Source organism: Tursiops truncatus, chromosome 3 (genome assembly GCF_011762595.2).
Source record: "Tursiops truncatus isolate mTurTru1 chromosome 3, mTurTru1.mat.Y, whole genome shotgun sequence".
Lineage (NCBI taxonomy): Eukaryota > Metazoa > Chordata > Mammalia > Artiodactyla > Delphinidae > Tursiops > Tursiops truncatus.
This window is the reverse complement of record NC_047036.1, coordinates 143,223,478-143,249,699: the sequence shown is the minus strand read 5'-3', so window position 1 is coordinate 143,249,699 and position 26,222 is coordinate 143,223,478. Positions and strand designations below refer to the sequence as shown.

Here is a 26,222-nt window from a genome sequence, read left to right as displayed (position 1 = left end):
TGCCCCGGTCCAGGAGGATGCCACATGACACAGAGCGGCTGGGCCCCTGAGCCATGGCCGCTGAGCCTGCGTGTCCGGAGCCTGTGTTCCGCAATGGGAGAGGCCACAACAGTGAGAGGCCCACATACCGCAAAAAACAAACAAACAAAAAAACAACAATTCCAGAATAATTAAGAAAATGTTAATAGGAACATACCTATCGATAATAACCTTGGATGTAAATGGATTAAATGCCCCAACCAAAAGACACAGACTGGCTGAATGGATACAAAAACAAGACCCATGTATATGTGGCCTACAAGACACCCACTTCAGACCTAGGGACACATACAGACCAAAAGTGAAGGGATGGAAAAAATATTCCATGCAAAAGGAAGTCAAAAGAAAGCTGGAGTAGCAATACTCGTATCAGATAAAATAGACTTTAAAATAAAGACTTTTATGAGAGATAAGGAAGGACACTACATAATGATCAAGGGATCATTCCAAGAAGACGATATAACAATCATAAATGTTCATGCACCCAACACAGGAGCACCTCAATACATAAGGCAAACACTAACAACCATGAAAGGGGAAATCGACAGTAACACAATAGGGGACTTTAACACCCTGCTTACACCAACGGACAGATCATCCAAACAGAAAATAAATAAGGAAACACAAGCTTTAAATGATACAATAGACCAGATAGATCTAATAGATATTTAGAGAACATTCCACCCCAAAGTGGCAGAATACACTTTCTTCTCAAGTGCACATGGAACATTCTCCAGGATAGATCACATCTTGGGTCACAAATCAAGCCTTGGGAAATTTAAGAAAATTGAAATTGTATCAAGCATCTTTTCTGACCACAACACTATGAGATTGGAAATCAATTACAGGAAAAAAACTGTAAAAAACACAAATACATGGAGGCTAACCAGTGCTCTACTAAATAACCAAGCAATCAGTGAGGAAATCAAAGAAGAAATAAAAAAATACATAGAAATAAATGACAACGTAAACTCGACGACCCAAAACCTATGGGACGTGGCAAAAGCAGTTCTAAGAGGGAAGTTTATAGCAATTCAGTCTCACCTCAAGAAACAAGAAAAATCTCAAATACACAATCTAACCCTACACTTAAAACAACTAGAGAAAGAAGAACAAAGAAAACCCACAGTCAGTAGAACGAACGAAATCATAAAGATCAGAGCAGAAATAAATGAAATAGAAACGAAGAAAACAATAGCAAAGATCAGTGAAACTAAAAGCTGGTTCTTTGAGAAGATAAACAAAATAGATAAACCCTCAGTCAGACTCATCATGAAAAAAAGGGAGAGGATGCAAATCAATAAAACTAGAAATGAAAAAGGAGAAGTCACAGCTGACACTGCAGTAATACAAAGGATTATAAGAGACTACTACAAACAACTATATGCCAATAAAATGGACAACCACGAAGAAATGGACAAATTCTTGGAAAGGTACAATTTTCCAAGACTGAACCAGGAAGAGTTAGAAAATATAAACAGACCTATCACAAGTAATGAAATTGAAACCATAATTAAAAATCTTCCAACAAACAAAAGTCCAGGACCAGATGGCTTCACATGCAAAATGTATCAAACATTTAGAGAAGAGCTTACACCGATCCTTCTCAAACTCTTCCAAAAATTTGCAGGGGGAGAAACACTCCCAAATTCATTCTATGAAGCCATCATCATCATTCTGATACCAAAACCAGAAAAAGATATTACAAAAGAAGAAAATTATAGGCCAATATCACTGATGAACATAGATGCAAAATTCCTGAACAAAATACTAGCAAACAGAATCCAAGAGCACACTGAAAGGATCATACACCATGATCAAGTGGGATTTATCTCAGGGATGCAAGGATTCTTCAATACATGCAAATCAATCAATGTGATACACCACATTAACAAATTAAAGAATAAAAACCATATGATCTAACTTTTCTTTTACAGAAATGTTCTACTAAATATGATTTGGTTCATCTTGATATAACAAGGAAAGGTAGGGCTTCCCTGGTGGCTCAGTGGTTGGGAGTCCGCCTGCCGATGCAGGGGATATGGGTTCGTGCCCCGGTCTGGGAAGATCCCACGTGCCACGGAGTGGCTGGGCCTGTGAGCCATGGCCGCTGGGCCTGCGTGTCCGGAGCCTGTGCTCTGCTACAGGAGAGGCCACAACAGTGAGAGGCCCGCGTACCGCAAAAAAAAAAAAAAAAAAGGAAAGGTAAATAATTGTCCTCTGTGATCACTTCTTTCCATCGCCAATCCAAATAAAGATATTTTCATTTTCTGTTAATAAAAATAACTAAACTAAAATAAATAAATTAAAAAAAATAAAATAAATAAAAAACATATGATCATCTCAATAGATGCAGAAAAGGCTTTTGACAAAATTCAACACCCATTTATGACAAAAACTCGCCAGAAAATGGGCATAGAGGGAACGTACCTCAACATAATAAAGGCCATATATGACAAACCCACAGCAAACACCATACTCAATGGTGAAAAACTGAAACCATTTCCACTAGGATCAGGAATAAGACAAGGATGTCCACTCTCGCCACTCTCATTCAACGTAGTTTTGGAAGTCCTAGCCATGGTAATCAGAGAAGAAAAAGAAATGAAAGGAATACAAATTGGAAAGAAAGAAGTAACATTGTCACTGTTTGCAGATGACATGATACTATACACAGAAAATCCTAAAGATGCCCCAGAAAACGACTAGAACTAATCAATGAATTTGGTAAGGTTGCAAGATACAAAATTAATGCACAGAAATCTCTTGCATTCCTATACACTAACAACAAAAAATCAGAAAGAGAAATTAAGGAAACAATCCTATTTACCATTGCAACAAAAAGAATAAAATACCTAGGAATAAACCTACCTAGGCAGGTGAAAGACTTGTACTCAGAAGACTATAAAACACTGATGAAAGAAACCAAAGATGACATAAGCAGATGGAGAAATATACCATGTTCTTGGATTGGAAGAATCAATATTGTGAGAATGACTCTACTACCAAAGCAATCTACAGATTCAGTGCAATCCCTATCAAACTACCAATGGCATTCTGCACAGAAATAGAACAAAAAATCTTACAATTCATATGGAAACACAAAAGACCCCAAGTAGCCAAAGCAGTCTTGAGAAAGAAAAAAGGAGCTGGAGGAATCAGGCTACTCGACTTCAAACTATACCACTAAGCTACAGTAATCAAGAGAGTATGGTACTGGCACAAAAACAGAAATAGAGATCAATGATAGAGGATAGAATGCCCAGAGATAAACCCACGCACATATGGTCATCTAATTTACGACAAAGGAGGCAAGAACATACAATGGAGAAAAGACAGCCTCTTCGGTAAGTGGTTCTGGGAAAAGTGGACAGGTGCGTGTAAAAGAATGAAATTAGAACACTCCCTAACACCATACACAAAAATAAACTCCAAATGGATTAAAGACTTAAATGTAAGACCAGACACTATAAAACTTTTAGAGGAAAACATAGGAAAAACACTCTTTGACATAAACCACAGCAGGATCTCTTTTGACCAACCTCCTAGAGTAACAGAAATAAAAACAAAAATAAACAAATGGGACTTAATTAAATTTAAAAGCTTTTGCACAACAAAGGAAACCATAAATAAGGCAAAAAGACAACCCTCAGAATGGGAGAAAATATTTGCAAATGAAACAACAGACAAAGGATTAATCTGCAAAATATACAAACAGCTCATGGAGCTCAGTATCAAAAAAACAAACAATCCAGTTAAAAAATGGGTGGAAGATCTAAATAGACATTTCACCAAGGAAGACATACAGATGGCCAAGAGACACATGAAAAGCTGCTCAACATCACTAATTATTAGAGAAATGCAAATCAAAACTATAGTGAGGTATCACTTCACACCAGTTAGAATGGGCATCATCAGAAAATCTACAAACAACAAATGCTGGAGAGGGTGCGGAGAAAAGGGAACCCTCTTGCACTGTTGATGGGAATGTAAATCGATATAACCACTATGGAAAACAGTATGGAGGTTCCTTAAAAAACTAAAAATAGAACTACCATGTGACCCAGCAATCCCACTGCTGGGTATATACCCTGAGAAAACCATAATTCAAAAAGAGACATGTACCACAATGTTCACTGCAGCACTATTTACAACAGCTAGGACATGGAACCAACCTAGCTGTCCATCAACAGATGAATGGATGAAGAAGATGTGGCACAAAATTACAATGGAATATTGCTCAGCCATAAAAAGAAACGAAATTGAGCTATTTGTAGTGAGGTGGATGGACCTAGAGTCTGTCATACAGAGTTAAGTAAGTTAGAAAGAGCAAAACAAATACTGTACGCTAATGCATATATGTGGAATCTAAGGGAAAAAATGGTACTGATGAACCTAGTTGCAGGGCAGGAATAAAGAGGCAGACATAGAGAATGGACGTGATGACATGGGAAGGGAGGGCGAAGCTGGGGCGAAGCGAGAGTAGCATCAACATGTATACACTACCGAATATAAAATAGTTGGCTGGTGGGAAGCAGCTGCATAGCACAGGGAGATCAGCTCGGTGCTTTGTGATGACCTAGAGGGGTGGGATAGGGAGGGTGGGAGGGAGGCTCAAGAGGGAGGGGATATGGGGACATGTGTATGCATATGGTTGATTTGCTCTGTTGTGCAACAGAAACTAAAACGGTATTGTGAAGCAATTATACTCCAATAAAGATCTATTAAAAAAAAAGAGGTAATTAAGGGAAAACGAGGACATTAGGCTGGGGTGTCCTTGTAAGAAGAGGAGGTAAGGACAAAGAAACACAGGGAAGACCCTGTGAGGACAGAGGGAGAAAACAGTCATCCACAAGCAAAGGGGAGAGAATCTCGGAAGAAACCTAACGTATCAACACATTGATCTCAGACTTCTAGCCTTCAGAATTGTAAGGAAATAAATTTCTGTTGTTTAAGCCAAAAAATAAAAAAAAAGAATGAGGTACATATATATGATTTTACCTGAAATGCTTTCTACAATTTCTCACGAAGTTAAAAAAGGCTGTTGTCAAATGGTAGGTATAACACGATCCCTTTTATATTAAACTTAAACAAAATATGCTCAGATACCATAAACATTTCTGGAAGCCTAAAATAATAAACCTTCAAATGAGATTTCCTTGAAGATAGGAATGGAGGGGCAGGGCATGAATATAGTTTGCACTTTTCACCTTTCTAATTGTTCAATGTTTTTACCAAGAGAATGAATACACTTTGTAATAAAACACCTGGAAATACCAAAGCTGTTGTAATATGTGCTCTAATTCTTTGTCTTAAATTCTTGACCATTCCTTTGCAGAAGGAAATGGAGATAAAGATGCTGCATGGGAGGAAGAGGCAACAAAGTCGCCTACTCATCATGCAGGGAAGAGTGAGGCGATCTGAGGGAAGCTCCAGCAGGAAGCCTGCCTGCAGTCCCACGCAGACAATCCGCGTGAGAAACCAACGAGTCATCTGGCCTCACCCTCCTCATCTGCAGAATAGACATCGGCCTGCACGAGTGATCCTAACATGGGTTCCGGTCTCAAAATTCTGCCTTGGTGCTGCCAAATGATTCCCCCTCCTCTTAAATGATCAGGTCAACCTAAATCATGTTGACCTTGACTCCTTCTCCTGGTCTGCTTTCGGATGCAGCGGTCAGAATCAAGGGGCCGACTTCCCAGAAGATGGCAGGTAAATACTTATTTCCGTGTCCTCATCACCAGACCCTTTCTTTCCTATGCCACCCCTCACCTCTCCCTCTTCTTCTATGCTTGAAATAGGCCTGCAATTTTAGCCCTGCAGAAAATGCTATACTTCTCCCTTCTCCCCCAAACTGAAGGTATTGTGAACTTGAAGATGCACGTTATAGGCAGGATGTGAGGAGGTCCCCATCCTAACACAGCTTTCATATTTCCAGACAAGGCCAACGATGGTGAGAACTCAGAAAACAAAGTACCCCCAGACCCAAACTGAATGTGTCCTTCCCTCCTGGTTCTCACACCCAACCCAGTGTCCCCCACACCATTATACTGAAATTCTAGCAGGGGGGTTAAATGTAAGTGTGCTACCTTTCCCCCTACTACTGAGCTTTTCTACAGCTAGTAATATCAGATTAAATCACAGGAGTGTAAATAGCAATGGGCATAATTATTGACATTAGGACATGTTGACTTTTAGGACAAAACTTTTTGTCTAATTAAATGTGGAACTATTCTGATGGTACCTATAATAAGGTCCATTATAGAGCAGATTGACCCCTGCAAAATGTCCTATCTAAGATGGTCACCACAAAAAAGCATAAAATGCATTTTTATATTGCTGAGAATAGAAGCTTGGAGCATGGAATTAAATGTTTCCCATTCACTGTCTTCTGAAAAAGCAAAACCAAGGACTTCAACTTGATAAAGGTAAAACTGCTTCTCCAGCCTTTTTCAGGAGATGAGAAACGCGTTGAGTTGTTCCCAGTTAACTTTCTCATCATGAGCCCTCGTAAAGAGCACTGTTTAGTGAGACAATAAATGAGCATGTTTTAATTAGAAAATGTGGAATCCAAGCAGTTATGCAGGAAAGAAGAGGATAGCTTAAAAGAGACATCAATAAAATAAAAGTTAAAATGCATTAAGTGGCTACAGTGAACTCAAAGGTAAAGTCGTGGGTCGTGTGAGAAGTGAACCAGAGAGGGTGATGAATCAGAAGCAGATGCGAATTACTCAGTGGACCTTATTCTTTCTACTTCATATTGGAATCAGTTGTAAACCCCCTTCGGTGCCCAAGGCAAGTGAAGTAACCGGGTGCTCTGAACCTCCCCTAACCCCACCCCTGGGCAGGACTGTGTGCTCAGAGGAGAATCACTATAATTAGCCAATAAGAGAAGGCAGCTGGGCGAGGGCAAAACTAGTATTGAACTTGGCCTGGGTTTTTTTTTTTTTCCTTCTAGACCTCTATCTTACGGTCTCCTGACACTGTGGTGTTTGGTTATGGCCACGCCCTTCTTCCTGGTCTCCTGTTCCATGTGGGCACGTGATCCAGGCCTAGACAGTCAACATGGCCCATGCTCCAGGCCTCGGGATTGGGTTTGCTGTGGGCACGGGATTCTAGCTGGGTTCCTGAGAACCAGGAAGTTCCGTTGAAATATCCAGGGAGTTCCGTTGAAATATCCAGAAGAAGAAATCCTTTTCCTATTCCTTTCTGAGCTATGAGGATAGACCCTATAATTCCCACAAAGATCTCACAAAAGGAGACCCGCTTAAGAACAATGTTGGAAAACGGAAAAACAAAGCTGAGAGAGAGCGAGAGCGAGAGCGAGCGCCTAATGCCTGAGTTTAAGTCCCTGAATCCAGTTCTGCCTGAATCTTGATTCTGTCCCAGACCCTTCATCTCTCCAGGTTTCGTCCTCCTGACATGCTGAAGGGGACAACTGTATCCATCGCACAGGGCTTCAAATTGGATAATATAAAGTGCCTAATACAGGGCTTGGCACAAGGCAGGCACGGAAGAGATGACAATGCCTAAAAACAAAGCCCAAAAGAGCGTTCAGTCCTTCACAGGAAGTGGAAAGATTTTCAATATGACCACCATCTCTCCTCACATGGATTCTGAGGTTTAGAAGCTGGAGAAGATAATCTTTGCCGTCCTCTGCCTTTAGCACTCAGCTGTAGGACATTAACATACTAAGAGCGCCCTAAGCTGAATACAAGACCCTCACACAGCAGGGTCCCGTTCCCAGAGGGCTTTTACATGTATTCTCTTACTTTACTAAATTGGCGGGGGTGGGGTGGATTTGGGGTCCCACCAAATGCTTAAATGTGCCTAATATCACCTAATGCCTTCTTATTACCTGTTCCAAAGTGCAGTGGAGAGGATCTGGGTTGATGAGAGATTAAAAAGTCATGAAGATGAAGCTCCACTTAAAATTCTTATCTAAGCACATACCCAACAAGAAGAAGACATTTCCCACCTTCTTCCTAGAACAGGATTTTTAATCCAGTCCTTCAAATAATTACAAAAAAATGAGCTTTTAATCGTCATATCGTTGGTGTGTAACAGCTTGACAGGAGGACTCATTGTTGAGCAGGTGTCTTAGGGATGCTCCAACCCAGCTGAAGCTTTAACAAGCTGAAAGAGAATTTCAGAACCCTCTCACAAATAAAAAAGAAGTGTTACTCATTCTCTTTTTAAATATAAGGCAAGCACTCACAGCTAAAACACCGATGACAGAAATTGGAAGCACTTGCAGATTCCTCAAACAGTTACGCTGAGCAAGAAACGATTCTGTAAGGGATTTAAAAACACATGATTTTGAGGGTGATTCTCCATGGTTAACATTGTCATGGGCTTCCCTGGTGGCACAGTGATTAAGAATCTGCCTGCCAATGCAGGGGATACGGGTTGGAGCCCTGGTCCGGGAAGATCCCACATGCCATGAACCAACTAAGCCCGTGCGCCACAACTACTGAGCCTGCGCTCTAGAGCCCGCGAGCCACAACTACTGAACCCCACGCCCTACAGCCCATGCTCCGCAACAAGAGAAGCCACCGCAAGGAGAAGCCCGCGCACCGCAATGAACAGTAGCCCCCACTCGCTGCAACCAGAGAAGGCCCACGCACAGCAACAAAGACCCAACACAGCCAAAAAAATAAATTAATTAATTAATTTAAAAAATTGTCATGACTTCTGAAAATGGATATTTGCATTCAAGACTTAGGGAACAGCCCGGAATTGTTCAGTGGGTTTTGGAGGGGAAAAAAGGTATCTGAGAAAAAGTTGCTTAAAGCTTCTTAAACTCCCCTATCATCTAAAGGATGCAGCCCTAGTTGAGCAAACTGGCTGAACGCCTGGGATAGATTGCAATTCTGGGGACATAAGATCCCCACTCACAAGGGCAGGCGAGACCAAGACTAATAAACCAAAGGAAGCTTCAGAAAAGGTGCAGAGCCTACTTCGCCTGCCTGGGAGAACCACGAACGCCTTATCTGGCTTCTGTGAAAAGAAAAAATCATTGGGGAGCCAGAATTAGAAAAGCCTTGCGTTCCATCCAGTCTCTCCCGCCTAAGCCACATAAAATATCCTCTGGGAAGGCTTCAGGAAATACCCCAGGGGAATGACAGTTGATATTAGCTGAATGGGTGAAAGAGCACAGACAGAGATGAAAATATTTAGCTTTTTTCAACCTTGAACTTAATCCAAGAGTCCAACATTTACACGTACTCAGGGCAGAGTCTTGCGCTTCCAAGCCATGACCACAAGGTGGCCTCAATCCCTAATTGGGTCCCCACGGTCCAGGCTGCAGAGAGACGGGTTTTGAAAAAAAGTTCCTTCTCCCCAGAGGCTTCCCTGTGGTAACTCGCAAGTAAGAAGTTCAAGTCCGCAAAGCTTTAATAAACTTAACAGGGCTTTAACTTTCCAGCAGGAGACAAATTTCAAAAGGACAGCCCTCCTTGTATACCTCTACCTTCAAGGATGTTTCCAAGTTAGCAAACCATGCCAAGAGCAGACTGGAGTTGTCTTAAGTAAGATGCAATGCTTGTTTCTTTCTTAATGCACCTTGTAATTTGCACACGAACCACAACACTTTATTTTCTTATTAACAGGTCTGAATGTGGTTAACACCGCGAGTCCTCAATTGCAGAGTGGATTAGACTAGGTTCTCTTTATTTTCCTGCCAATTGTCAGAAAGTGATTTGGGGTACGGGGTGCCCCTCCTTACTGGCTTTTTCCTCTACCACTCATCCCCCCACCCCCCTGGCTCTATCCAACAACCAACCTCTTGTCTCCATCTGCCAAAAACAAAAAGACACAGCCTCATTTCTCATTGGAGAGCTTGCCTACTGTGCAGTTCAGTTATTGAGATTAATAAGCTGCCAGTTTCCAAGGAAGACTAAGAAAACTACAAAATTAAAGCTCACTGCAACGTGCAATGCTGCTGGTGGCCAGGCGGGATCACGGTGTCAAAAAGGCGAGGTAAAGCTATAAACTAAGGCTGAGCTGGAAACGCTAACCTAAAGGTCTCATTAATTTCCATGTTGCCTCTGATGAGAACTTAGAGGGAGCATAATGTTCTGCAATATGGAGAAATCAAGCGGCCTATTGATTTGCAAAGTGCTGGAATGCATCTGGTTCACCCGGAATGAATTCTAGGTTTAAACCTCACGTAAAAATGTTAAAAAAAAAAAAAAAAAAAAAAAAGGAAGAAAAGTAAAACAGGTTACGTTGGTTTCATATTCTCAAGATCAAACTTGTCAGTGATTCTGTCAGAAAATTAATCCTTAGGTAGAAAAATCAATCTGGAGAACAAGTGGAGAAGAGTCTTCAGGTTCAGCATGGTGAAGATGTTCCAACAGTCTCGTTGCTTCCCCGTGACAACCTTATTTACTAAAGGTCTTGAGTCTTGATTCCCAAATATGCACTCCCAATAAAGCATCCATATGAGGCTAAGATTACTTGGTCTTAAAGATAAAAAGTATGTTTTCTGAAATGCTGCTACTCAAATTAGACTCCTCAGGTGCCACTTACCAAGCCCAACAAGCTCCATTCTTTACCAGAGCACTTCCTGGGTGTTCATCACAACTTCCTGAGTGTCCCTACTCAAACTATGACCAAATGGCCAGCCGCCATACCCGCGGCTGCGTGGCTTTCTCCTACCAGTCTAGCAAAGACTGTCTGCAAGATAAACCCTATGCAAATCACAGAGCTAAAAAGGTAGCACCGCTTCTTACGTCTGCAGTGTCAATTTGCTCTCGCATTTTACGACATGCAGCGCACTAAACCTCCTCTCTGTAACTCAGCTCACGTGGATCCCATGCTGCCACCACCGTGGAGGCTCAGGACTTCAGACTGACCATCCTGGGTGGCCACCGATCCCGCAGAGCTGGAGACAAGGGTCCTTTCTTATCCTGCCTGCTCATGATATTGTCTGTGACTAACTCAATGTCCAGTACTGGACTGGGATTCATCCCTCAGATCATTTCTTGCCTCGTGTCACTTATACTGCATTAACTTCACCATTTCCATGGACTGGATACATTCTGATTGGACAATAAGTATCGTTTTGTTTTGTCCTTTTAGTCTCAAAGGCATCATCATGTGGTGGTTAAGAGCATTGCACGTGGAGTCAGGTAGACCCAGGTTTCCACCCCAGTTCGGTCCCTTACTTATTTGGAGACGTGTAAGTAACTTCACCTTCCCAAGCCTCAGTTTCTGTTTATTTAAAATAGGGATAGTAACATATACTCAACAGAAGGGTTAAAGGGTTCAGTGGGATCATGCATGTAAAACTAAGCATGGAGCAAAAACTATTTGATAAAGTTGTTATTCACAGAACTACACAATCATGTACAATAACTATTAAACTGAACAAAATTTCTGGAGAGATTTTTTTTTTTTTAAGAGAAAAGTCCACTGCTGAGAGCTTTGGATACACGAACTATGCTATCATTTGCAAATGGTTGTGCTTCTGTGTTACATCTATTATTTTAGAATCAAAATAAGTCTGGCCAATAACAGCTACTCTTAATACTCTTGTTGCCTCAGAGATTTAAGAAGTGGAAAACCGAACTTGTTTCCTAAATGACATCCCTATTCACTCAGCCACTTAGGCCAAAAAACTGGATACCGTGCTCACACCTGCCTAACCTACATCTTGACATTCCATCGGTCACAAATTCCTGCTGATTCTACCTTCAGTACATACCCCACATCTTTGAACGTGCACCTTCTGGCCAGATTGGTAAGAGAAAGGCAGACAGCTCTGATACTGCAGCTACGGGCACCCTAATGGAAGCCCCACCACTTTTCATCTTAACCGTGACAGTATTCTCCAGATTGGATCCTTAGTCCTGCTATAACTTGCCCTCAAGCCCCCCTCCCCACCCCCCACCTACTGAACCTATGGCAGCTACCATAGTTAAAAACAAAACGGGACCATTTATGTTATTATTTTGGCCTCCTGTTTAAAATGCTTCAGTGACTTTTCACTGTTCTTGGCGCTGGGTCCAAAATCTTTAAAGCAGCCCCACACCTTGCACTGTCCGGCTCCCGCCTGTCTGTGTAGTTTGCTTTCTCTTCCCGGCATCTTAGCGTTTCTTCCCCCAGCGGGTCATGGTTTTCGCCACCTAGAACATTCTTTCAGTCTAATTAACACCTACTCATCCTTAGGGCTCAGCCTAAATGCAAATTTCTCCTGAGTCTGGCTTCTCTATACCTCACACGGCACTTATTACTGTCACTGTAGGGGCATATACCTAATCTTTTGTTCACATTCTGTCTACAGTCAGGAAACTCCAGAAGGGCAAGGACTTTGCTTTTCTTCTTCACTGCGGAATCCTCGGTGCCGGGCACCTGGCTGGGTCTCATAGATGTTTCTCGAATGAGTAATGGATGACCATTTCAAAGAGCAAGTTGCAAACTTGTTTGTAGCTCGAGGATCTGGATGGCTAAAACGAGGCCTTCTGGTATTTCAGGGCAAAAGCAAACTCAGAGGGAAGTTTTGTCCCGCTTACGGATTCTCTTTAGTGACCTGCTACCGAGATGGATTCCAAGAAAGAAGCTTGCCTCAGCAAAATGCATAAGGGAAAGCAAGTTAGGTTCTGTCGCTGAGCTACTTTCTACTGTCTTAGACAAAGAGATGCTGACTTCAGAAACTCCCAAAGAAGCAGCTGGCCAGGAAGATTCCTGACCTTGCTCCTCTCAGGAGAGGAAGGAGGAGATAGGTGCTATCGACCCAGAATCACACAGGGACCTTGTTCTAAGATCTTCCGCCAGTAAGCTGAGAGAAAGATGGTGGGCAGAGTGATTCTGTTATGCAGACGTTAGAAAAGAGGGTCCAGGCTGTTTGCAATTAGTTCCTCTGCCCTAGGTTTGGTTTTTCTTGGATCATGTTATGGTTTACACGTCAGCTGACTGTCCTGGGTGGTACAAATTTATATGCACTGTTATTTACATTATTAACGTTGATACCGAACTCTCCTTATAAGCTTTTTCATTTTGTGTTAAATTCCAGATTCATACAGTCTATTTCCTGGCTATGCCTCCTTAATTAGCACCTTGATTCTACTTGTCATAGAACAAAGATGGAAAACACACAGTCCAGGGAAGATCTAACATGCCTCATTAAGACTGACGGGAACATCAAAAAGCGATGCAGAGGGGCAAGGGCTTGTTCCTTACTGGTCTAAAGAAACACCTTGGATTTGGCCTGGAGTCTCGGGGGGTTGCAGAATGCTGCCCATCACCTCCCAGAGTTAGGAAATTCTTCCATCATGCCCAGAAGTCTGTATTAATGAAAGTAGAGGTGGTGAAGCTGTTTGTACATTTCCACTGCATTTTCAAAATTGATGAGTACATCATGATCAGCCTCCAGAATGTCTTGCCCTCAATGGTTTTTTCCTGCTGTGGTTAATCAATTCTTATTGGGTATGAAAGACAGGAGTTGGAATCCTAGTATGATATCATGCCCCTAACGTAAGAGCTTCCATTCCTACATTTGCTCTTGTGGGTAAGAAAATCACCCCATTAAACTCACAATATTTCAGCACGTGAGTGAGTGAAACCGTTCAGTTCTACAGTTTCCAAGACTATATGGAAAACCACTGAGGAATGAGACCAAATGATGCTATAATCTTTGATTTTTTTCCACTTACCTGCTAGGTAAACTTTTTTTTTTTTAACATCTTTATTGGAGTATAATTGCTTTACAATGGTGTGTTAGTTTCTGCTGTGTAACAAAGTGAATCAGCTATACACATACATATATCCTCATATCTCTTCCCTCTTGCATCTCCCTCCCTCTCACCCTCCCATTCCCACCGCTCTACCTTCTAGGTAAACTCTTGTTCATCCTTCGAAACCCAGCTCAAACAGCCCCTCAGCTGGGAAACTTTTCCTGACCATCCTGGGAAATTTAATAACTATTTCAACTGTACAACTACTGTAACTTATGCACTTCCATTCCTGTAAACACTGCACTATCTTTTTCTTTATGTGCCTATCTCCATTTTTACGTTGTATGAGCTTTAAGGGCAGGATACATGTTTTAACATAATCTCCCCAGTACCTAACATAGCGCTTAGTATTTTCCAGGGATTCAGTAAGTAAATGCTAATAAGAGACTGTATAAATCATATTTAAAAGAGAAACACAAAGTTCAACAATTCTATTAATTATTGCTAAAGTTTTCATATATGAGACAAGCTGCACATCCAAATTATATGTATTCAGTTCCATGGATGGAGTTTCAAATATCTGTGACTGACTTAGTAATAGCCCCATCTCAAGGGCCTTATATTCTCGAACTCTTGGCCCTTGAATGTACTGATCAAAGAACATCTGGATATGTTCTCCCTTGTTTTTTTCCTTCTGCTAGGCTTCAAGGTTTTGGCCATCTTACTTACTTCCCAAGCTTGCCTCCTCTAAAAGCATCACTGAGAAGCTCCAATCCTAGGAGAAATGCCATGTATCCTAACGATCTGCAGAAGGACTCTACAGGTCAGAAAGCATGTTCTGGGAGAACTTCAGGAGAACAAGAAGGGGATAGGCTTGGCTTTGCTGGTCCTCTCCTCCAGATCCTTTCAAGGGAACACTTTATTGCCAACTGATCACATCAGAAACTGGGCGATGGGAGATACGCTTATGCAGTGTATGTGTTCTCATCACCAACAGGAGGCTCTTTGCGAGGAGTAGACACTCTGATGGATCTTTCCCTGAAGACGTGACAATTAAGGCCATAAATGTAGGTTCGTGGCTGTTCCTGCATCAGACAATCTGACCACCTTATTTTATGTGTAGCAACCATGAGAGTTCCATCCAATGCGGGTCATAATTTACCATCTCACTGAAGCCCTAGAACACTTGCAAGTTACTCTGCCCCCCAAGTCTAGATTCTGAATTTTTAAAACGCTAATAACAATGATTCCTTCCTACCTCATTGGATTGCTTCCATGCTTGAATGAGGTAGTGCATTGAAACCACTAACATCAGCATGTACAGACTGCACAATAAAAACTGGTTGTTAATGGCGATGGTGGTCCTCTTCTTTCCTTTTTCTCCTTCTTTTCCCCCAGTATCTACCACATTTCTCCTTCCCTTTCTCCCTCCTCTTTCTTCATCCTAACCACTGTGCATAGCCTTTATGTCTAGAAACTAGTTTTCAAACAGTGGTCTGTTGATGTGAAAATAGTCTGACTAGTACCCAACAAACTCTACGGCAGTTCATAAATATAAGGACGAAAAAGACAGAGTCTTATCCAGCCTGAAAGACCACTACCAGCTATGAAAATATCCTAAGTTAAGCCTGGCGGACCAGTCAACTTTCAGCCTGGAACCTTTCCAGCAAAGCTACTTATTAGTGGGTTATTATATCAGTACAAATGCTTAAATCTATCTATTATATATAATATATGCATAGAGTTTCTATTGACTTTACTGACTGCAAGCCTTAGAGATTAAGACTGCAGGCCTGGTTACAAATCACCTAGAGTTGTTAGAAAATAAAATGCATTAAAGCTTGGGGTGACTACAGTGACAGTGGTACACAACTTATTCAAGATCTTGTTAATAAAACAAAACATATTAGAGATAAGAAACAACATCAAATGCTATGGCTTGCATAATTATTTCCAGCTGTGTGCAGAAAATTCACGGGCCATTACCAGAAAGATTACAGATTATTTCAGTCTTTCCTTAAACCTAAGTTATGAAAGTTTAAAAACTATGTGGGAACTTTTTGAAGGTTCAATATGAATTAGTCCTTCTCTCTTTAGTCTCCATGGTTCTTCCGGGCAAGGAAACTGTACCAATTGAAGCACACAAACCATGAAAGTGCCTGGGGGTGGAACAGCAAGGCCGTTCCAGTATCTGGCTGACCCACTGTCAATTACATTGCAGCTTGCCACACTGTGACCAATGCCCCTTCCTTCAGGTCACTAAGGCAGGTGTGATTTTGGAAGACCAGAAGCAAAGGTGAGAAAAGGACAGAAGCAAAGGCAAAACAAAACAAAGCCAGACCTGGAGATCACTTTGAAACCCTTCCCTCTCAACATAAGTGCTGCCGCTTTTTTCTTGTTTGTTTTTTTACACCATTGTTTGCCCCTCAGGCATCAGGCTGTTAGTGTATACAGGAGGGATTAAAGTGAGACTGCATGTTGGATGAAGTATAAATTAAAATTATACTTCTGTCAGTCTGGAATCAGGGATTGTTGCTCAAGGTCTCCCCAAACACTTAATTTCAAATGAGTCTTCATTTATTACTTCAAGAAAGGCTAAATGCATAATTTATCAGCAGCTTTCTGTCAATATACCCTTAGAAGCATGTTTCCCATGAGTCTTTGAGTAAAAATATGTTATGCTAATTCTATTAGTTGGGTACACAGGAGCTGTGGAAGAAAGTAAACAAGCATTAAAAGGAGACACATGTGAACGAAGAAATACCTATCAACCTACCGTCCAGGGTCAAATTACCAAGGGAACAGCACAGAGTTGGTAAACTTGTCCCATAATGTAGGCGGGATTTTCTCCCGACTGCTCTGGGCGGGTGATGCAGCAGGGAGCCAGGTGTGATCGTGATGGGGACTTACCGGGTCTCCAGGGGCACGTTGCTGTTTAGCACCCAGCTGTCCTGAAGCTGAACTGACTCGGGCGTGGTGGCCAGGTCGTTGGGCGCAGGAGCCGGGGCGTGAATCTGACTCCGCCGATTGGTCAGCGAGTTCCTGTTGAGGGAATTGGCTGACGAGTGGTGATGGGACAGCGTGTGGTTGTGCGGGGGTGGCAGAGGGGGCCTCAGAGTCGACTGGCTGTGGTGGTTCGGAGGGCCTGAGAAAAGAGGAAGGAGAAACGGCCATTAGGGGCTTCAGAATGCGGCCGCGTTCGCTCTGCAAGCCTGCGGAGGAGAGCCTGGAACAAAAGCCTCGATATTGACAATTGCCGAATGTCACGAACTACAGATGCAGATACGACTGTGTCCAGCATCCCAGTGTCAGTTACTAACGAATAGTATACTTTGATTTGCCTTTATCCCTCGGCATCAAATTAAGAATGAGAAACTAGGTTAGCAAAACCAGGCTGGTGAGGGCTGACCAGTGGAATTATTTGAAACATATTAATTCTGCAATGAAAGTAACATGATATTCAAGGCTGAGCATTGTTGTAACAAGTCCCTAGCCCATTTCCTGGTAAACCAGTACACTCCATACATTCTTTAAAAACATGGCATCTTTCTGAAGGTATAAGAAAGATGGCACGGGCTTCCCTGGTGGTGCAGTGGTTGAGAGTCCGCCTGCCGATGCAGGGGACACGGGTTCATGCCCCGGTCCGGGAAGATCCCACGTGCCGTGGAGCGGCTGGGCCCGTGAGCCATGGCCGCTGAGCCTGCGCGTCCGGAGCCTGTGCTCCGCAACGGGAGAGGCCACGACAGTGAGAGGCCCGCGTACCGCAAAAAAAAAAAAAAAAAAAAAAAGATAGATGACACACTCTAAGTCAGGGAGTAGTAAATGTAAACACCTATCAGGGGCCAGGCAGGAAAGTGAAGTGGACTGGGGTGAACTGGAGAGGGCAGGGAGCAGCCCTCACTCAGATCCAGGCTCACGTGGCCATGTAGGGGTTAGAGTTCAAAGCAGATGATCTTCCAGTTTTTCTAGGAGAGCTGAAGATCTGGACTTTTTCAAAAGACTTTTCTGTATTTTAAAAAATGTTGACAATTAAAAAATATGTGTGTGTCTTTGTGTATTTATATATATGTTTATATATACACACATATTCACATGTATATGTATACTTTTTTTTTAAATGAGAATCAACAAAACACACCTGTGAGCCCGCTCAGATCAGGGGCTTCATAACATCTGTCCTCTGAGAGATGAACCCTGAGGACCCAGTCTCTGGAGAAGGTCAGGGCTGATGTTTTCAAACCACGACCCTTACTCCAAATTGCATCCTGGTTTCTAAACTTGCAATCCTCTGTCCTTGCAGGAAAAACGCACAAAGGACAACTATACCCCTGTATTCCCCTGTAATTCCCCTGTAAGTATGACCACGGATGACAATTCCACACACCGTTTTCCTAGCAACCCACTCTCCACCTATGAAGTGAAATATTTGAAGCATAATGAAAATGAAGGTCGTTCACTATGCAACGTAAGCCTATAATTTGGTTTCAATGGCTACTGAAACATGACTTTTAATTCGTGTCCTTTGAGGAAGTTTATTTTGTGAAGCCTCCAGTCGGGGTTGGCAGCCCGCCAGGTGACTGCCGAGCCTTGTCATTTTGGCCCCTGCCAACTTTCAATATCCTCAGCCCCTGCTGTCCTGGCTTTCAGAAGTTGGCTCAAGTCATTTAAACAAGCAATTTGACACACATTTCAACTACTTGTCTCCTTAGGTGACCGGGCTACATCTCCAAAAGGTGTAATCTACATTCCGTGGCTCCTGGGAAGCTTGCAGAAACGTTCCGAAAGAAAGACAACATGTCAAGAAGATCCTAGGTTTGGAGAGCATCATGACCATCGAAAACAGGAAAGAAAAATACAGAGGAAAGTGGTTCCTTGAAGTTTGCATCTCTGGGCTGCAATTACTTGGGGGGATTTTTTTTTTTGGTGTGCAGAAAAAGACAACTACAACTAAAACCTAATGGGAAATGCCACTGTACAAGTTGTATAGATTTTAAATCGCGTCCTCCAAATGAACCTGTAATTCGTATTTTCCATTCTGCACCAGTGGCATTTTAAATATATCTTTGAGGGAGTTCCATTGCTGTAGCAGGCTACTATATTTTCTGGCATTGTTGTCTGTCTTGTAATCTATTATTATATAGTTATTTACGTTTGTCTGTCTTGTATTAGTGGAAAGAGGTGAGAAAAGGGGGTGAAATGATGTAATAATGATCCTTCAGAGATGCTATCCAAGCCCCTCACACAAGGTTAATGAATTCTCATGCCTTTCCTTCTCCCCCTCTCAACTCCCATCAAAGTGGTATCATTATTCTCCATTAGTTAGGTAATTATGAGACTTGCCTCGGGAAGGCGAGATGAATCAGTGTTAAAGCGAGAACCCACCCTTCCCAGCCCCAAGCCCTAACCTACCATCTCCCTCAGCTCCCCCGGCCCCCGCCCTCCAGCCCTCCAGACCACACACTCTCCCAAAGTACAAAGAGGCCGTGTGAGGGATTTAATTCACTAAATGAGATATCGGGACCCTCCTGCTTCCTGTCTGTTCACCCTGAGATTTCTCTGTCTGCTCCAGCCTGGGTGGCCCTTCCCTGTCCCTCTGTGTTCAGTGTGGGTGGAATTCCTGTGGTTGTCTTTCTGCGGACACAGCCAGGGGTGGTGCTGATGGGGGAATGGAAACGCCGACCCGGGTGTGGTGTGGTACGTTCCAAACAAAACAGAGGCTGAGTTTTCCAGTTAACTGAAAGAAACGGCAAACTCTCTTTCCATTTCTCCTAAAGAGAAGGCCTAGGGTTTCATGGGGTCGGGGGGAGATGGAGAAAGAAGTGCAGAGGAAGATGAGCAAATACTTAACTCTCCACTCACCCGGGTCCTCCTATAAAGCAACAAGCTCTTTCAGTGCACTTACATCAAATTACTGATAGCAATTATAACAAAAACTATCCCCCGTCCTCAATATCGAAAGATGTTCTCCTTACACGGCTGCTCATTTCCACTGTGACGTTGATCATATTTGCTCATTTATCTCTCTATCCAAAACACAAACTTTTCAACTAGGTACAGGAGATAGAAGGAAAAGACAATGACAACACAGAGGGGTAAAGGCTACCACTGGGGGAGAAGCAGAGCGGTGCGGGAGCATTGAGCCGGTGGTTAGGAGATAAAATCGGAAGAAATGAGTTCAAGGATCGGGTCTGACCCCTTTTGAGTTGTGTGACCCTGGGCCTGAGACTTCATTTAATTGTCCGTGTCCTCACCTGCCAAATGATGAAGACAGCAGTAACTACCTGTAAGGAAGTTCGAGGGGAAGATGAATGTAAAATGCTAAACATGCTACCCGATGGCTGGCAAGTTCCCCCAAACCGTGTGCAGGGAACACTGCTTGGTTCTCCTAGGAATAAACGGATGGATAAAGACGTAACTGCGGCTCTCAAGGATCCCAGATTTGAGGAGATGGAGTACACCCAGAGCTCATCTCTCTAGGCCAGGAGTCACAAACCAGCGGCGCCCAAGCTGAATATTACCAAAAATTCAAGGTCAAGATTGTATATCCCGTTCCAGACTTCTGACTTCTCTTGAAAACAAAAACCAATTGAAGTCTGTATTCTCTCAAGGCAACAATTGGATAGAGCTAAATGCCACTGGGTGGTTTTGTTTGTTTAGTCTGTTTTTGTCATCGGCCCGAATGATCCCTGCCATCTTCATCTGGTCGGATGTATGCATTTATGTTACTGGCTGGTGGGCATTTATGTTTCTGACTGCTGGCTTGACTTGGGGGTTCCTCAGCATTCTGTGTGGGTCACGTACCGCTAATATAACAACATCTCTGCTACAGCTAATGATCTCAAGCACTTTTTTGTGTATGTTTTTGTTATACTCCAATGCGTTATACATCATATATATATATATCCAATATATATATACGTGTTATACTCCAATGCGTTATATATCCAACATATATATATATATATGTGTTATATATCCAATGCGTTTGCAGGATGTGACGGTTTTCTATTTCAAAAAATGCAGACAATGGTAAGCAACATGCCTTACTGCTTTCTAAGACGCTAAATGACATGAAAAGCCATTCTCCAAGGCAGGGTTGTCTTCAGTCTGTGGTGAAACAAAAATGAATAACCTCGGCTTGATGAAGGAAACTTCGCATCCACTCTGAGTTCCATACTTTTATTGGGCTTAATTCATGTGCATCAAATGGCCCTTCTATTACATAAATATGAAATCACATAATAATGTAATTGAGCCACAAATAACTATGTAACATAAACACTTACATGGTATCAACCTAATAAGTAGGCTTTTAGCAGGCAAAAGGCAACAGGCATTAAAATTGCTGTGTTAACCTATTATTCTACACCTGATCTATCTCGGGTCCAGAACATGGAATTTGTTTTCAGGTACTGTGGGGCTTTTAGTCCTAGGAAGAAGGAGCTATATATTGGTTCTTTGTTAAAAGCTAGGGTGGGACAGGTAGGACTCGTAGCAAAGATAAGTTAATTTGTGGAGAAGGTGCTTCCTGTAGATTTAAAAATTAAGTGTTTGAATGAATGCTTAACTTGTCCTGTTTGCTTGTTTGGACTCATTTGCTGGAATGGTCTATGCTTCTGAGCATTAGGTTTGCTGTGGGACAGTTGCCAGCAATTTTGATCCTGACAGAGATGCCGTTCACATATTCTGTCCTTCCTAAATGCCAATTGGTTGACAGTAGAGTTTTAAAAAATAAAGCAGTGCTTCTTTATCAATTCACAACGTCAATTCCAACAAAGTTGTGTGGCCACTAAAAAATCAACTCTGTTTTTAAAATTTTTTAAGTATAGTTGATTTACGATATCGTGTAAGTCTCAGTGTACAGCACAGCAATTCAGTTATACATATACTATATATGTATGTACATATATTCTTTTTCAGATTCTTTTCCCATATAGGTTATTATGTAATACTGAGTATAGTTTCCTGTGCTAAACAGTAGGTCCTCGTTGGTTATCTATTTTATACATGTTAATCCCAGCCTCCTAATTTATCCCTCCCCCCATCCCCCTTTCCCCTTTGGTAACCATTAGTTTGTTTTCTATGTCTGTGAATCTCTTTCTGTTTTGGAAATAAGTTCATTTGTTTCTTTTTCTTTTTTTTGATTCCACATATAAGCTATATCATATGGTATTTGTCTTTGTCTGGTTTACTTCACCTAGTATGATCATCTCTAGGTCTATCCATGTTGCTGCAAATGGCATTATTTCATTCCTTTTCATGGTTGAGTAGTATTCCATTGTGTATACATACTGGAGTATCAACTCTTGTGTTGACGAGATGAGTGGTGCTCAAATAGCGTGTGGAAACCAGCAACACCCACATTTTAAATAATGTATAAAGAAAGAATTTTCTTTGCAGCTAAGGAAGTAAATTCACAATAATTGGCTACTGTTGTTGCATTTTTCCTAAATAAACAGCTGGGGGAGGCATTTAGGCTGGGTCTACCCTTGCCAAGCGGGGTGTTGATGAGAGTGGGAAGGCAGGGATGAACTCAGATTGGTGGTGTTTTGCCCACACCAATTATTCCTGGCAATAAAAAATGATGATAAAATGTGTGAAAGAAAAAATAAAAGTAGAGCCCTGCCTAGCTGCTAATAATTCACGCATTCTTGGAGATGGCATGCCAGTTGTTGGCCTTTAAAAAAATGTCAACCCTTCGGACCCCAAGATAATGAATTAACCACAAACTGTCTGCCTTAAGAACTTCACCTTTGGAGCAAGTTCCATCTTGAGGGCAACCTGAAGATGCAAGAAGTGGGGATGGTGTTGACAGAGCTTCTGGAGTCTCTGGGTGATGAAAACTGGCACCAGGACACCCTGTTCAAATCTGACCTTGAATGGGAGCTAGAGGGAGTCGGAGGTGAGAATTTTCAAGCGTAACAGCCTCTGGTTAGAACTACGGAGAGTGGAGGCTATTGCGGATGGCCAGGCTGCTGGGTGGCTTTGAACCCCTGCTTGGCCACTTACTAGCTGTGTGACCACTGGAAAGTTACGTATTGTTTTCTGAGTCTGTTTCTTCATCTGTAAAATGGGTATAGAGATTTTACTTCTTTCATGTGGTTGTTAGGAGAATCAAATGAGAATATGTATAGGGAGCCTAGCGCAATTCTTAGCATACAGTAAGCTACTAACACATATTATTTTGTGTTATAGTTAATAATACCAGTAATAGTAATAACAACAATAGCAACCATGGTTCTGGTGAAAGTAATGAGTACGTCCTGGGTCGCTCCAGTTTTCCTAGCTCTTTGAGGTGGCAGCTTTCATGGTGAGGTATCACATCAGCATATGGAGGCGAAGTCACTAACCTCAGACCTCTCTACCTTCAAATTCTGTCTACCGAAGGGCATAGTGACTAAGTGACATGGCACAGGCATCAATACAGGTGGTCTTAAGAGCATCTCTCTAAGAGCCTGCCGAAGTGGAACTTGGGATTCAGAGCTGTCCCATTTCCATAAACAAATAATGACAACAAACCAATAATACTGACAATAGGTGCTATGAATTAACTCTCCCTGTGTGTCTGATCCTGTGGTAAGTGCTGTACTTAAATTATTTCAGGGTATTCCTACTCACTCCTATGGGATAGGTTCTCTTCTCATCCCCATTTATACAGATCCTGCCCGTGAGGCTCAGAGAGGTTAAGTAATTCGTCAGTGGTCACACAGCTCAGTAAACGGTAGAGCTGATATTTGACCCCAGGGTCTCTTCCCCACTCTGCCGCATGCAGAGGAGCACGAGGCCCCAGAGAGCACGCACACAGGGAGGGAATGAGGACCCTGCCCCAGTTTACGCACGCCCCCTCAGATACAGAGGAAAACTGGCTTGACGTATTTCTTTGCACATGTGCTTACATTGTAGAAGCAAATCTTGTGAGAAAGTGGAGGGAACCGCCCACCTCAAAGCTCTGCCCCTCACAGTGCTGCTTGAATCAGGAGAAATAGGCCAGAAGAGCCAAAGTGCAGCACAGTCTCTTTTCTGTGCTTTCCCAAAAGGCCCTCCTCAAGCCTCCTCCTCCACGCTGCATCCCTGGCTCCCAATTAGGTCTGCTGGAGGCAGAAACAAGGGCACACTGCTCCCATCTCATCCTGCCAGCTCCCACTGCAGGCACTTTGCCAATAGCCCGGGGTTGCGGGGAGGGGGGTCCAGATCCAGCTTCCTCCTACATTCGGAGAGAGGCTTACTTATTTGTCTCAAAGTACTGGATGCTGTGAACATTCAGCTTGCTCCCTCCCTCCCTGTCTTTAATATCTACTGAATGATTTGTTTCCTAAAGAGCGGACTCTTATTTTTTATTATTGACCCTCCTATGGTATTGCTGGCTTTGCAGGATGGTTGGCTGGTCTGCAGTATTTCTTGCAATTGGCTGCTATTGTCAGGCTGCACATTTCTCCGCATTTCAGAATAGAGGAGAAAAAAGAAAGCAGGATGAAGGAGCCAGCCAAGTTACGGCCTCTTTCTCATTTCCCAGGGGGCCTCAGATAGGCTCTGGCCGGTGCCTCTTGGCCTGAGTTGCACAGTCCTGGACCAGGGGCCATCCTTCATGGAAAGACCCCAGTCAGCCTGACCAGAGCACCGGAGAAGGAAAGGATGGTACTTACTCATAAGGAATGATCTGTAGTTCTCTTGCTTACATAAAAGGTATGACCTCAGAGAAAAAACATTCCGGGTGCCTTCATAATGACACATCCCATGACAGAAGCATGGGGATTGCAGTCATAAGGAGGAATCACTTGCAGGCTTAGAAACCAAAGTTTTGTCACCTCTACCTACATTCATAAACAACTACAGTGTAGAGGGGACATATTAGCTCATCTAAGAACAATCGCTCACATTGAATAAGCCCCAGCTGTGTAATAAGCACTCTATATATTGTACCTTATTTCAAACTTATAATACTCTACTCAGTATTCTGTAAAAACCTATATGAGAAAAGAATCTGGAAAAGAATGAATATATGTATATGTGTAACTGAATCACTTTGCTGTACACCTGAAACTAACACAACATTGTAAAATCAACTATACTCCAATAAAATCAAAATGAAAAAAAACTTACAATAACCTTCAGAATAGATATTGTTGTCCACTTTAAAGATGAGGAAATGGAGGGGCAAGGAGGTTAAATGATATGCTTCCCTTCGTACATTTTGTATTTAACTGTATACATTTGGGCCCCTTTCCAGCGCACACAGGGTACATCTCTTTCATCACCCTTGGCACAAGGTTTTGTATTATTTTTGGACTCTCCTGTGTTCCCAGCTAGACTGTGAGCTCCTCCAATGCAAAGAGCATGTCTCTCTTATTTTTATATCCCCGGCACAAGGCTACAGCACCTGGCACAGAAGGAGCGCAGAGTGAATGAACAAATGAATTGACAACTCATGTCCCTGGAGGGTGGTGAGCCTCAGCAGAGAGGGATCAGAGTAGATTTTTGCCTCTGTTCTTTGAGCATGTAGTTAATTCCCCTAATGCTTACTGCCCTCAGAGGGTCCATTAACAGGGAGAGAGCCAGACACGGGAGGAAGGTGACTTCCATCCCCTCTGTTTTAATTTGTTTGTTTTTTCCTGGCTCTGCCTGAATTCCTTTTTATTTTTATTAATAACAATCTTACTGAGCTATAATAAAATTCAGCTCCTTGGAGTGTACATTTTAGTATTTTAGAAGTATATTCACCGAGATGTGCAAACATCACTGCTGTCTAATTTTAGGACATTTCTGTCACCACCCCTCTCCCTCCGGCAAGGAAACCCCATACCCATTAGCAGGTGCTTTCCAATACCTCCTGTTAATCTACTCTCTGTTCCCATGAATTTGCCTATTCTGGACATCTCATTTTAATTAATTTATTTGTTTATTTTTGGCTGCATTGGGTCTTTGCTGCTGCGCGCGGGCTTTCTCTAGTTGCGGTGAGCGGGGGCTACTCTTCATTGCGGTGCGAGGGCTTCTCATGCGGTGGCTTCTCTTGTTGCGGAGCATCAGCTCTAGGCACGCAGGCTCAGTAGTTGTGGCTCGTGGCTCTAGAGCACAGGCTCAGTAGTTGTGGCCCACGGGCTTATGTTGCTTCGCGGCGTGTGGGATCTTCTGGACCAGGGCTTGAACCCTTGTCCCCTGCATTGGCAGGCAGATTCTTAACCACTGCGTCACCAGGGAAACCCTGGACATTTCCTATAAATGATGATTCCCTCTGTTTTTTTTTTTTATAACCACGATGTTTGTCTGTTGCAGAGTCCCGTTGGGACCAATCAAAGTTAGATCTCAGATGGGGGCCACTTCATACCATTTAAAAAAAATCTTTCCCGGGCAACCTGAAGCCAGTCCTTCACAGGAGCTTTTTGGCTGGGGCCCCGCTGCTGTTGATATTTTTCAGGTGGAGATTGTTAGGCGATGGCCATTTGAGAGCCAACTGTACACTTGAGGGTCTGAGGGGGATCCTGAAATTCGTTCCAGTGCTTCAGGCAT

At 42.7% G+C, this 26,222-nt stretch overlaps 1 protein-coding gene across 7 annotated transcripts in view; it reads right to left on the bottom strand.

The window, feature by feature from the left end:
- LOC101336875 (teneurin-2) overlaps positions 1-26,222 on the bottom strand; it is a 465,743-nt gene that overhangs the window by 312,648 nt on the left and 126,873 nt on the right. For all 7 annotated transcript variants that reach the window (XM_073802777.1, XM_073802778.1, XM_073802779.1 and 4 more), the window contains one exon: positions 16,629-16,863. In XM_073802777.1, coding sequence (XP_073658878.1) covers positions 16,629-16,863 — 235 coding nt within the window. The remainder of the gene's footprint in view (positions 1-16,628; positions 16,864-26,222) is intronic.